Source organism: Rhea pennata, chromosome 6 (genome assembly GCF_028389875.1).
Source record: "Rhea pennata isolate bPtePen1 chromosome 6, bPtePen1.pri, whole genome shotgun sequence".
In the NCBI taxonomy this organism is placed as follows: Eukaryota; Metazoa; Chordata; class Aves; order Rheiformes; family Rheidae; genus Rhea; species Rhea pennata.
Window position 1 is genome coordinate 32,216,859 of NC_084668.1, and position 13,409 is coordinate 32,230,267.

The 13,409-nt window shown below is 34.3% G+C and overlaps 1 protein-coding gene across 1 annotated transcript in view; it reads right to left on the reverse strand.

The window, feature by feature from the left end:
* DNAH7 (dynein axonemal heavy chain 7) overlaps nt 1-13,409 on the reverse strand; it is a 114,747-nt gene that overhangs the window by 87,429 nt on the left and 13,909 nt on the right. The window contains exons 12-18 of the mRNA XM_062579422.1: nt 12,172-12,447; nt 11,023-11,150; nt 10,780-10,858; nt 8,585-8,809; nt 6,963-7,109; nt 5,820-6,505; nt 2,955-3,141 (exon numbers count right to left, since the gene is read on the reverse strand). Of these exons, the coding sequence (XP_062435406.1) occupies nt 2,955-3,141; nt 5,820-6,505; nt 6,963-7,109; nt 8,585-8,809; nt 10,780-10,858; nt 11,023-11,150; nt 12,172-12,447 (1,728 nt within the window). The remainder of the gene's footprint in view (nt 1-2,954; nt 3,142-5,819; nt 6,506-6,962; nt 7,110-8,584; nt 8,810-10,779; nt 10,859-11,022; nt 11,151-12,171; nt 12,448-13,409) is intronic.

Consider the following 13,409-nt stretch of genomic DNA (forward strand, 5'->3'; position numbering starts at 1 on the left):
TTGGTTCTGTTTCCTGCTCATAATACACATACACTTTCAATCTTCTGACAAAACCCAGAAGTGTATGCTTATCTAATTGATCTTCATTGGGCCACACCTGTCTAATACCATAATTATAGTATTCTTTTGTATCTAGTGTACCTGTACCTTCTATTACTTGCTCCTTGAATCATATCAAACCAGAGCAAATTTAATTAAATAATGACTTACACTTTTCATCTAGAAATAAGTAAGCCATGAACATCAAATACAGTTAGTAACTGGTTTTATAAAACAGTTTCTAATACACAATTACATAACTATACACGGTCAGAGTTTTTGTTCTATTTCTTAGCATGCTGATCATCATCAAATAATTTAAGTGCAACTGATCGAGCAATTCAAAACTGTGTTGCCAATTTTATAAATATTTCCTGCTTATGCTTTTTCTTTCATATGAAAAAGAGATAAGAAAAAAATAGTATTTTCTATTTCAGCATAGATTTCCTATCTATAGCTCTGCTAAGGCAAAGAGATGAAAGTGTAGGCCATCATTTTTAGTCATTCAAAACAGTGTCACTCATTTTATCCATTAAAGGAAAAAAAAAAGTATCAGGAAAATAGTGTGAATCAAGTGTATGACAAAAATTTAAAATAGCCTGTTAAAACAGGCTGACCATCATTAATTCTAGTTTCCTTACATCATTTTTAATATCTCATAGGTCACAGTCTTGGATGTCTTTTTCTTGGATTTAATCTTTACTTTCTTCCCCATAGAAATATAAATGCATTCTACATTTTTTAATGAAAAGCAGAAATTAAATCAAATTGTAATCCTCATTAGTATGCACTGCTTTAATTAGATATTTAAAATGAATAATATATGATCATTCAAGTTTCTGGTGAAAAACAAAGCAAACAGAGGAAAGCATTTTGATTCCTCCCACAGCAATTTTATAATACAATGGCATATAAATGCAAAAAAGCATGAGCAGACTCAAGGCAGTATTGTGATTTAAGAAAGACCATCCACACTGACTGGGGAAGAACACGTTCTAAACTATAAAATTTAGACATTGAGTTTATAGAAAAAGAGTGCCATCTTCTGGAAAATAATTCTTAGTTGTTAATCCAAAATAAATTTTAGATTGTTACTACACTATACTATTCTAGTATTTACACTTTCCTGTACAAACAAAAGACGGCTCTGTTTTTCCATGGGTGATTAGATATACCACACTCACAAATAATTCATATTTGATTAGCAACATAAATTTGAATTATAAGATTTAACTAAAATAGATCACTGAGCAGGTATATTTTTGGAAATATAATTCAAAAAAATTCTCAAGTTCACATTAGCTCAATAGGATACTTTTCTGATTTTCTTCTAAAAAACAAAATTATTTTTAAAAGAGAAAACAGAATTGCTAGGAAATGAAGTAAATGCTTCCTTTTATAAATTACACTTCTTTGGAATTCATATACTAAGAACACATCCACAACCTGAGAAGAGCTCAGACTAAACACTTTTGGCAGAGTGAAGATTTTAGCATTTCTCCTAATGACATAATGGATCTCAAAGTCCTGCAAAGGCTTGAGCCAGAAGAAAATAAACTTCATTTTCTCCTTCAAATAATGACCTTATATCCCCATATAGAATACAGTGGACCTCACAAATCTTCATGAGTCTACAGAACAGCTTAGTAAGCCCAGTTAAAAAACAAAAGAAAACAAAAAGCCTACTAGAAAAGTTCTTGATATTAGGGAACCGATTCAGAGTAAATGCAATTCTCTCTAATCATTACTGGAATTACCTAAAAGGTTAATAGAATTACTAGGCAACTGGCTCTGTCCCTGAGGAATAGGGTTTGCAAAATACACATTTAGCCCATTGATCAGATGACTGCTAAAGAAATGGCTGTGCCAGTTTCAGATGTTACATCTTCCCCAAATAGTACCACCTCTTTGCTAGAAGCCACTGCCTTCTCAGCAAAGTCAGCAGAACAGATTGTATGAATGTACAGACTGTATGCACATACAATTGGCAAATGCAATCAGTCTAACCAAGATCAGAAAAAGTCAAAATGCCAACGCAAAGAGCATTTGCACAGTCTCATCAACTGATCCTAACTGTTAAGTTCCAGAAAGGGTCAAATAACAAGCAAATCTGTGAGAGAGTACTATCTTGAACTGCCAGACATGTGATTGCATCTGACAACTGCTTTTATGTATGGATTTATAGTAGATGAGAATAGTGTTTATGAAGCAAGTTAAACAGCTACAATTTGAAGTTACAGAAGTGCTGCTGCCATTCAATAGGCAAATAAATAGCTTTTTTTCAAAAGGAACCACCAGTGTAAAATTTCATTCACTCATCTACGAATCGCATGCAAGTTGACCTATAGTGCCACGATCACTTTTGCTATGTTACTTCATTTTATATGCTGCTTAATTTTACTCATCAGTACGGCACATGGACTAAGAGAAGAGACTGAGAGAGCTTGGCTTGTCTAGCTTGGTATAGAGGAAGTTAAAAGCAGAATCTAACTGCAGCCAGCAACTACTTGCAGGGCAGTCAGAAAAATAATATTAGTGACAAATGGGCAACAGGTACAAATCTTTGCTTGCAAGGTTCAGCTTGGACATTAGGAAGCTAGTGCAGCGCTGGAGCAGGTTGTCTATGGAGGCAATCTCCAAGGAATCTCTATTCTTAGAGGTTTTCAAAATTTGCCTAAACAAGGACATGGTTGACCTAATCTAGTGCTTGAGCAGGAAGCTGGACTAGTTGAACCAGAGGTCCCTCCCAACTCCCTCCAGCCAACACTCCTATGATACTATGTGAAACAGTTCTGCAAAGCATTTTTTAAAGAATCTAAGAAAGGGCCACAATGAAACAGATAACCACATTGTAGGAAACAATTTTTTGGTATTACTACAAATCCTTTCCATATGCTTAGGACAGTGGTACTTACCTGCAAAACTGATTTCATTAAGTCTTTCCATGTTTTATCCACAGTAGTGAATCGTCTACTCTCCTCAGGCATCTGAGCCATGATGTCAGGAGAACTGAAAATTGGCTCCAAATAAAGCCAAGTAGCCTGAACTTTCAGCCATTCATCCAGGATCTCCTGTACCAACATCAGCTTTCCTTCCCATTCCCTATAAAATACCATTAGCTCAGAAGCATGATTTGATGTTTCTGGTAAAACATTTCTCTCAGACTATCAAGATCTTTTTGGAAAATTACATATTGAACAGCAAGAACAACAGATATAAATTTTAAGCAGAATTCATATTCAGCACATTCAGCAGAGTATCACATTCACCTAGTTTGATTTTCTGCATAACAAAATCCACACTCATTATATAACCGGATCATCAGTTTGTATTTGGAATATATTTTTGGTAAATTGATTGCAGAATTTCATAAAATAGGCTAATCTAATAAACAGTACAGTAGTTCATTTAGCTCAGTTGGTTAGAGCATAGTGCTGCTAATGCCAAGGTTGTGAGTTCAATCCCCGTATGGGCTATGCTGAGGGTTGGACTAGATGATCTCCAGAGGTCCCTTACAATCTTACCACTCTATGAATCTATGAACCAGTGAATAAAAGTAGCGCTTTGGCATGTAGTAATACCTATGGATAGATTCACTTCTGTTGACTGTGTAATCTGATTTCTAGCATACACTAAAGCACAGGTTAACATATCTAACTGTTTGCTTGGTAAGTAAGGCTGAGAGATTAAAATAAAGCTAGGAAAGTAGCCTGAACTATCAAATCAAAACTATGTAGACATTCTCCCCAAAAGACATTCAGTCTTACTTGAAAGATTTTGAAGTAATAGAACATTTGCCATATTCCTTAGTTTAGTCCCATGGTTACTTTAAATCACTATTTAAAGAATCAAATCTTATTTTTGACTTCAAAATGCAAATGTGGATGTTGAACACACTTGTCTGACAATTTAGAAGGTCCTTCAATATAACTGTACTGCAGTGTGGTTTCACATTATAATTCAATACTTATTCGGTTATTCCTTTGGATAGCCAAAAATTCAACATTTTTAGTCTATTACTTTTTATGAACGTCCTCAATTTTTCAGCATCCTTTTTAAAGTATTCACACCATCATTTCATGTAACATTTCACTATCTCATTAATACCACATACAGATACAGTATTAGCAGTTCTCTAATTTCCTTGGTATTCCTAATTATCCAACATAAGCAATTTGCAAAAATTAATACAAAAATAAAACGCTATTTGTAATCCTGTAACAGTTATATACAGTTTTCCTTCATGTATAAAAACACCGAGTATAATATTCTGCAACTCTCATATGACAGGATAGTGAAAATGGAAATATTATTAAAAATACATGCTGCTAAAATATATACTGTATAAAAGAACTATGACAATAATTTTCTCAAAAGGACACCCATACATGGGTAGAACTGAGTTCTGTAAAACGATATGTGTGAAAACATACCTATCTTCTTCCTTTATTCCTTTATCTGGCACAGATTCCAAGCAACAAACAACTTTGCTTGGATGTACAATCTCCTCTATCTAAAGTCCCTCTTTCATCTTTTTGGTGGTACAGGTACACAATCTCTGGTGATTTTGCTTCTACCAAGAGTTAGAGAAAAATGCAGCTTTCCAAGGGGAAAGTTAGCTGAGTGAGTTAATTTGCTTATACAAAAAATACACAAAAAATAAAATACTGAATTTTGAATCCTCTCTGGGAGCAACTCAGAGCATTCTTTGCTGGGTTATTGAAAAAGCAAACATTGTGTAATTATCTAGATCTCAAAGATCTAATGCCTATCTTGTACTATTCCAAATACTATCAGCTGCCAGAAAGCTGAGATGAAATTATCATATGATAATTTCATCTGAGCCTTCTGGTGACTAATAGCATTTGTAATAGCACAGTCTACTCTTTTATAAATATAATTAAAAACAGGCAACAACTACTGTTCTATTTTAATAAGGAAGGAAGTATCATTCAATAATGCAGTAGTAATTACAGAATTAGTATTTAGTGGTATGTATGTGTATATACATTATATATATGTAAGTATGCACTAGTATTTATTGAATATATGGCTGAAATATGAAATAGTATTTTTTCATGTTAATAGCAGCTTTGGTGTACTCATGTAGCAAGATAATTATATCCAAAGTTTAGCTGAAAGATTTTCATGTTCTTCCCTAATATAAATATGTTTAGAGGATTTATGAAGCAAGTAACACACTTATTAAGGAAACAGACCAAATCAATTGAATACCTATGCTCAAGGATGAAAGTACACAATTTTTAACACGTTAACACTAGGCTTTGGAACTGAACTTTCTGCATTCGGAAAAAACAAAAATCTGTTCTCACTTCCCTGGACTTTGTCTTGTTTTCAATTTCTTCATCTCCCTTAAGCCTAACACTTCTAAGGATTGGAGAGCTTAAATAAATAACCAGTAGCTTTATAATTTAGGTAGAAAATTTAATCTCTGTGCTGTTAGTCCACAGTCTTTCCTTCAATACCACAAACACACACTAAAATAAAGGTAATGTTATGATGCACCTGGTACCTTCAGTTGCAGGTAACATTTTAAAAATGTTTAGCAACCTCTACAGAGCACTAGCACTTCTTCTACCTTTAATTAAAGGTAAAATTCAGATTTACAGAATTAAATGGTGCTTATCTGACATGGACAAAAGCCTGAAACCTTTAAAATGAAGCAAAACATTTGAAGGTCCAACACCTTAGATCAAGCAGAAAAAGTAATTTCTTATTTGGTAACATCATTAGTGATTTTTATTAAAAAAATGAATTACCTTATTCTCTTTTCATAATGCTTAATGAATGGAGATCCTCTCATAGTCTGAGTTTTGACAATGTGGTCATCCAGTAACATCTGAATATCATCTACAGATGACAAAATATGGGTTCCTGTTTCTCTATAGGCAAGAACAGAGAACTCCATTTGATCCCATTCAGAAATCATTTTCATTAAAGCTTTCTCCAGTGAATGTTCCTTGCTGGCTGTTTCACTGATGGTCTCAAATTTTTCTAAGAATGGCTCAAGATGCATATTAATATATGACAAGACATTTGAGTCTTCAGAAGGAGACAGCGGGAAACCAGCAATTTTTGACATCTCTTCCCAGTGCCTTTCTTGCAAACCAGGATTGCAAATCACCTGGACCAGAGGAATGTGGTTTTTGAATTCTTCTACTTTTGTTTTAATTTTTGTTGTTATTGATAATGCATTTGGAGAATCATGGAAGACTTTTTCTAGTTTATATAGTCCACGCCAGTAGTTTCCTACATCTGCCTCTACTTCATCTGGATTCACTTTCGTAAATAATCCCTCTGTCCAGTTTTTGTGTTTTCTGTTGAATTCAACAGTCATATCATAGAGACGAAGATATGGAGCGAGAGTATCCTGGACCTTTTTACGCTGAGGGTAGTGAGATACTGGCCATCCAAAGGCCTCTTCTTCTGCATTAAACCGATCAATCTGTTGAGACATAAGTGAAGTGTGAAACACAAACAAAGCTGTCCATGACATCAAGTCCTTGCCATAGGGATTAGGGGTATTTTCCAGTGACTTCAACAGGCTTCAAATTAAATGCAATACTCTGGAGGCTATAACAGACAGGAAGCTATAATAGGCATCACGAAATGTACTTCCAAAAACATCAAAATAAAAGTTTTGTGAAAATCTACATAGGCTTAATACACTCTTCCCTATGTAAAGTGCTGTTGTCGTAACTCAAAACAAGCGTAATCTGTATTTATGTGCTCAGTAAATTTGCTGCTTATATGGCAAATCAGGTAAAATTACTTCACAGATCAATTATGAATTTTCCACATATCAGGAACTAAGCAATCTGTTAATTTAACGTAATGCTGGTAACATAGGTATTAAGATTTATAATTTATATGATTGGACTAGTTTCAACTATGATCAATACCTTATCAGCAGCAAGATCCAACTTTGCATTTAATGCTTGAGCCTTCTTCAAGTACCTTTTGACTTCCTGAATGTCTCCAAATGTGTACAGTTCTTCAACTTGTTTAGAGTAACTTTCCAGCTCCTCAACAAATCGCTCACAACGTACCTAATTAAACATCAAACAAGTATATCATCATGAAAAAAAAATCACAATAAATTAATTTTTCTGTAAAAATAAGTAACAACTACTCTCATTTGCCATTGAAGGACATTTAATACTTACAAAATATCCAAAACTTCCAACATCTTTGAACTTTTTTCACTTTTGCACATCTATTCCATCCAAATTACAGAATTTGCCCTGAATCCTACTGTTACATGCAGCAACTTACTGCAGTGACAGAAGTGACTTTGATTTCTTCTTTGCTGTGTAGGGCAATGGGATACAGTTGGGCACAGAAATTTCTGCTTTCTGTGATGGAGATGGTAGGCTAATAATAGAAAGTTAAATTGAAATGCCAAGTGTAGCACAAATTAAAATAGAATAAAAGATTAGACTAATCAAATGACAGCTATAGTTAAACAGTTTCACAAGAGAAGGGTAATTGTTTCTCTTATTTTAAAGCAACACAGTTCAAGGGCAACTTTTTCCTCCTATATAGCACTCCACAAAACACATTACCCATTGAGTATCAGTAGTGATAAGTATCTGGAACAGAATAACAAAGTATACAAAGCAATAACATGTTTCAAGAAAATACAGTCTATGCTGCACTCCAACGAATTACTGATTTTATTATTTATTTTCATTGCAGTAATACTTAACAGCTCCCTTTTGGTACACACTGCATAAACATAGAAACCCGCTTTCTCAAAATATATGATCTCAGACAAAACAATAATAAGACTAAGAAGCACAAAAATGTAAAAAATAAAAAAAAAAAAAAAAAAAAACAGACAGCTACACAGGCAGTAACCACACCATATCAATTCTGGAATCAATTTTTAATCTTCTGGAGAGATCACAGCAGCTAGATACTAAAAACACTGTACTGTAAAAGCCTAGTAAACACAATGAAAAATTCTAACAAAGTATAACAGATTTAAAAATAAATACAAATAAACCAAACACATATTCATGTTATAAAACTGCATTATCTGACATTATCCTAACAGCAAAATCACACATAAATTAATGCAGATAATTTTCTTTTGGGGGGTTTTGTAGAACTTGCATTGCCCCCAGTATACTGCCACTGACATCAAAAGGACTGCTCATGTGCATAAACGAAGCCATCCACTAGTGTTTAAAGGATTCAGATTTTAAGATTTCACATACAAACAATTTTTGTCAACATCACTGGAACTTCTGTAGCACGGGCTTCCAGACTGAGTGCAAAATATGAAACGTGGTTTACACTGGAGAATTCACGGACATGCAAACAGTGAATGAGTAGAAAACAGACAAAAATTAATTAATATTAGGAATAATACAACAACTTGTACTTCTACTTTGAACTTCTTTTTCAAACGTATGGGAAAATAAATTAATAGAGAGTATTCCATTTGATATGATTTTATGTCGTATATGTCACTTAAAATTAGTAACTCAAAAACTTTTAAAAAGTTGTCACTACAAACCTTAAGACCCTCTTGAAATTGCTCCGTTTTTTCTTCAACTATCTTTTTGTGCTCTTCAAAAATATCTGGCATTCGTGCATACCATTGAAAAACACTATTGTGGAGTCGAATATCAGCTGGTGAGAAATTGACACACTCTATCAAGAAAGCAAGACAGTGTAGAGCATCCACTAATTTCTGTTCCAACTCAGGCATGTCACATGTTTCTACTTTCTGTATATAGGCCTAGGAAATAAAAATTACAAAAAGAGGAGATACTTTATGTAATTTAATGCCAACATAATGTCTAAAATAGTTAACATTTAATTTTAAAAGTTTACTTTTACTAGGAAGAATAAATAAGTTCAGAAATATATGATCTGAAAAGGTTTTTATTTGTAATGGCATGGCTATTATGACGGGGCGTGACACCTTAAGCATCTTGCCTTAGCAGACATACTATTATATAAAAATCAAAATAATGCCTGATGCTGTATGTACAAAAACATAAAGCTTTCGACCAACTGAAACCAATCCAGACAGACCTTCTTAAGTGTTACAAGTTCTCTTAATGAGGAAAAGAGCTGTACTAGTAAAAATGTTGGTCAGTTGGACAGGTCAATAATATACCAATGTAAAAGCCTCTTTATATCAATCAACTGAAGTTACAGAAAAAAATACATATTATATATGATGACACAATGAGGTATCAAACTTTTTAGGTGGGGATAAACTGACCGGTAAATCTACGCTTCTCCTCTTTTAATGGTAGTTTCTACGCAGCAAAATAAACTCATTGCTCTGGATCTAGAGAACATTGGTCTACTAAAAAATATCCAAAATGAAGATTTATGCATCTTTCCAGCAATGAGATGGAAGAACTATTAGAATGGGTTCAATACTGGCACATTGTTAGATGCTGTACATGAGAACATCTAATTTGCTTTTTGTCCAACATAAAACTACAGCATTTAACATACAGCAGTTTAAAGGGAACATACTTCAACATATATTTCAACTATTTAACATTTTATTTTTCACTCGAAAAAATTACTCCAGTTATATCCTGTGTTCAACTTGACTGCAGCAAAGATTCAAAGCATTTAGGCCAAAATTTAGACAACCACTCAGGCACTCAATTCATTTTAAGCACACATCTGTGTTCCAAAGATTTAAAATCAAGAACACAGAAGAGAACTTTGCTGAATAGCAGGAGACTCAGACATATGATATGCTTTAAGTGTGTATGTGCTTTCCTGGAGTATATCAAATCAACAGTACGCTTTGATTACAGAAGTGGCAACTCTTAAGTGAGGATTTTTAGTTATCAAACTGCAAACTCTACAATTGCTAATTAAAATGATAATTCAACATAGGAAGCAAAGGCAAAATTCACAGAAGTTCCCAATGAGTACAAATGAGTGTTTTCTTGTAAGGGACAAAATAACTTTTTAAATTCCCTGCATCTCAGTTTTCAAGTCTTTAACCAGTTTGGGATACTGGGAATGGCTATTTAGTCTTTAACATCAATTAACATTAACTCAATTTTTTGAATTTAATTCAGGAGAGCCAAGAAATATTTAGTGTTTAACTATATTACCTGTACAGCAGCCTGAAGAACAAAGTCTAAATTTAGTTCTAATGACATGTTGCCCATATTACATAAATTGTTAACTTCTTCTGCTAGATAGCTGGGGATAAATAAAATTGTGCACTTATTTCAAGCTATTATGTGTGAAATCTCTGCTTCATGAAAATCACTGACAAAGCTGCCAGGTAATGCCTATATTGCTAACTAAAACAGGACCAGGTCAGGGGCTCAGCTGCTACTGCAGTAATCCATACTGCTTGTTGGTGTGCTTCCCTACATAGTCACAGTCTGCACCAACCAACATTCTCTCCAACAGTGCCATGGCAAGGTTCAAGTGACAGCAAGTTTCAGAGAATGTTTCAAATAGGCAGTCTGGTTCCAACCACGATGTTTTTATGGGAAGGAGAGTTTACATATATGTATAAGAGCCAGGCTGTGATATTCAGCCTCACAGATTAAGAAGATCTGTCCTATTTTATTTGGTAATACAGACACAGCACCAGTGACTTTAAGAGGGCCAGAATCACACCCGTAAAAAAGATGACTTGAAAATACTATTGCTTAAGGACAGAAGAGTGCTACTGGTAGCTACTTCTTGTTTGGAGTCGTTAGAAGAAGAAAGTACCTTAAATTCCATTAGTTCGTGTGTATTTGATGGAGTAGTAAGGGCTTTTTCTGATACTCTCTCAAACTCATCACATAATCTGAAAAACATACAAAATAATTTCTTTTTTTAATCATCCTTAAACAAATTGCACACATTTACAACAGCAAAGACAAGATTAAATATATGCTTTAGGATTATAAAATTCAACAGTGGAAACAAAATTAAGTACACTTAAGTGCACATTTTCAGTTCGAGAGATACCTCAGACTTATATCTTGATGATCTTTGAACATTTTGGCAATCATTTTTCCACAAATAGTATCAGCTCTCTTTGCCAAAGCACTTATCAATTCATCACAATGCAGCTCAAACATTCCTAAACGGAGATACTGCAATACAAATTTAACAGTTAGAACATCAAACAGCTTTTACCTTTTCTCTTTCACAACCTTCAGTGGAATGTCAGAGACCTCACCTAGGAATTTAGTCAAATTTTAAAATACGCTTAAAACTTTCCAGTGATGAAGGCAAAGGAAAAAATAAAAGTTAGGAACAACTGTTCTTCCATGTCTGGAATTTCATCTTCATAACGCTCTTTCTTCTATCTCTTTCTATCTTGATAAATATTGCTACTGCCTCATTATAAGAAGGGCATGTACTCTCTGCACAGAGGCAGCAGCAGCAAATGTTGCCTGGTGAAATTGCAGAGCTTGAGACATATCTAAAAATGCATTAATCTTGTCTTACTTTGATAAACACTACAGGATGTGACATGCCTCAGCATTAAAGGGGGATTTAACTGCCCTGTGAATCTCAGAATCCAATGTTTGACTAGTGGGCAAGCGAGCTTCACTTCCATACACAGGAACGCTCCTGAAGGACAAGCCTGTGCAGGCTAGTTTCTTTAGAATTCAAATTCACATTGAATGCTCTAAGAAAAAAAAAATTAAGGAAAACCCCTTTAGCCTTCTCAAAAAACAAAAACAAAAAACAAAAAACCCGCTAGCTGTAGAATTCCTCATAAAATAAATAAAAAAAAAATTAAAAAAAAAAAAAAAAAAGGATCACAAATCCTCCTCAGAAAAGGATCCTCAGAAAAAAATGGGGAGATGACTGAACTCATGCTTTCTTTTAGGCCTTGACATCTAGGAGGTGCATATCCTGAATGCCTTCACAAGTTCCAAAGTGGTATTTAGCAAAAAGAAGCAAATCTCACACAATTTGGGCAAATACACCCCATAAAATGTTATTCTTGAAGAACTAGATCTTTTTCTGGAAAAAGAGATTAATTTTATTACACTTTAATTATCTCACAGCTAATTATTATCACCTGTGACTGACAACATTCTTAGTACAAAATCAACATTGAACTGATGTCAGTATCTCCTCATGAAAAGCATTATAATTTACCTTCCTAGATGTATATTGTATTTCCTTACTGAGTTTCTGGTACTTAGTAATTTCCCTTGTTATTTCTTCAAAGGTATGTTCCTCTGTCAGGAACTTATCGATATCTTGTTCAGCTTGTTTGTTTATCAAGAAGCTGTACTTATCATATAGCTTGAGATGTTCCACAGGTGCAGTGCTTTCTTTGATAACTTCTTCTCTGATCCTTTTCCTATGTTCATCTAAGATCTCATCCAGGATAACAGGCTTCAAAAAATTTGATGCAGACTCATCTTTAGGCTTCAAAAAAAACAGGTTTTCAAATTTCAGTTATGTACATGGCTCAGTTATCTCACGGAAAATGAACAGTAGAAAATGTAATTAAATGCTAAATTTTCTAATTAAAGTTTTATTTTAAGTCTGATTTTTATATACAGCTATTTACAATATTTCCGATTTTTTTATATCCTAGTTTATATATGTCTGCAGCCAACAAATAAGAAAACAGAGCTGCTTCATTCAGAAATTCAAGGGTCCACATACTAATCTACATTTAAAAAAAAATCCCTCAAAAAATTTAAATTCAATCTACATTGATTTTATCTTTCCTAGAGAGCCAGCACAACTTCAGTTTTGCCATCAACTGAAACATTAGAATCTGTAACATCAGAAATATGGAAAAGCCTTCCTGCAAGTGTCGGATGCTCTACAGACTGGTTTTCATGAATTTATGCATGCTTGACATACTTGTTTTAATTTATCTTCTCGCAGGTTATCGATTAGCCCTCTTATAAAACATAACCAAGTAGAAACTTAAATAGTAATGTCATGTGACAGGACAAGAGGCAATGGGCAAAATCTGAACCACAGGAAGTTCCGTCTGAACGTGAGGGGGAATTTCTTCACTGCGAGAGTGACGGAGCACTGGCACAGGTTGCCCAGAGAGGTTGTAGAGTCTCCTTCTCTGGAGATACTCAGGCTCGCCTGGACGCAGCCCTGTCTAACATGCTCTAGGTGACCCTGCTGAGCAGGGGGGGGTGGACTAGATGATCTCCAGAGGTCCCTTCCAACCTTACTGATTCTATGGTTCTATGTGTTTAACTTTAAGCATATTGACAAGAATGTTGAGGATCAGTATCTTTTCTTAAAATCAAGCTTGTGCTAAACAGAAAGAGCAACAGGATCTCCAAATGGCAATCCTTCAGGAAAAAAGAAACATTCACATCCCACAGCTCACTAGAAAATGATGAAAAGGCACTACA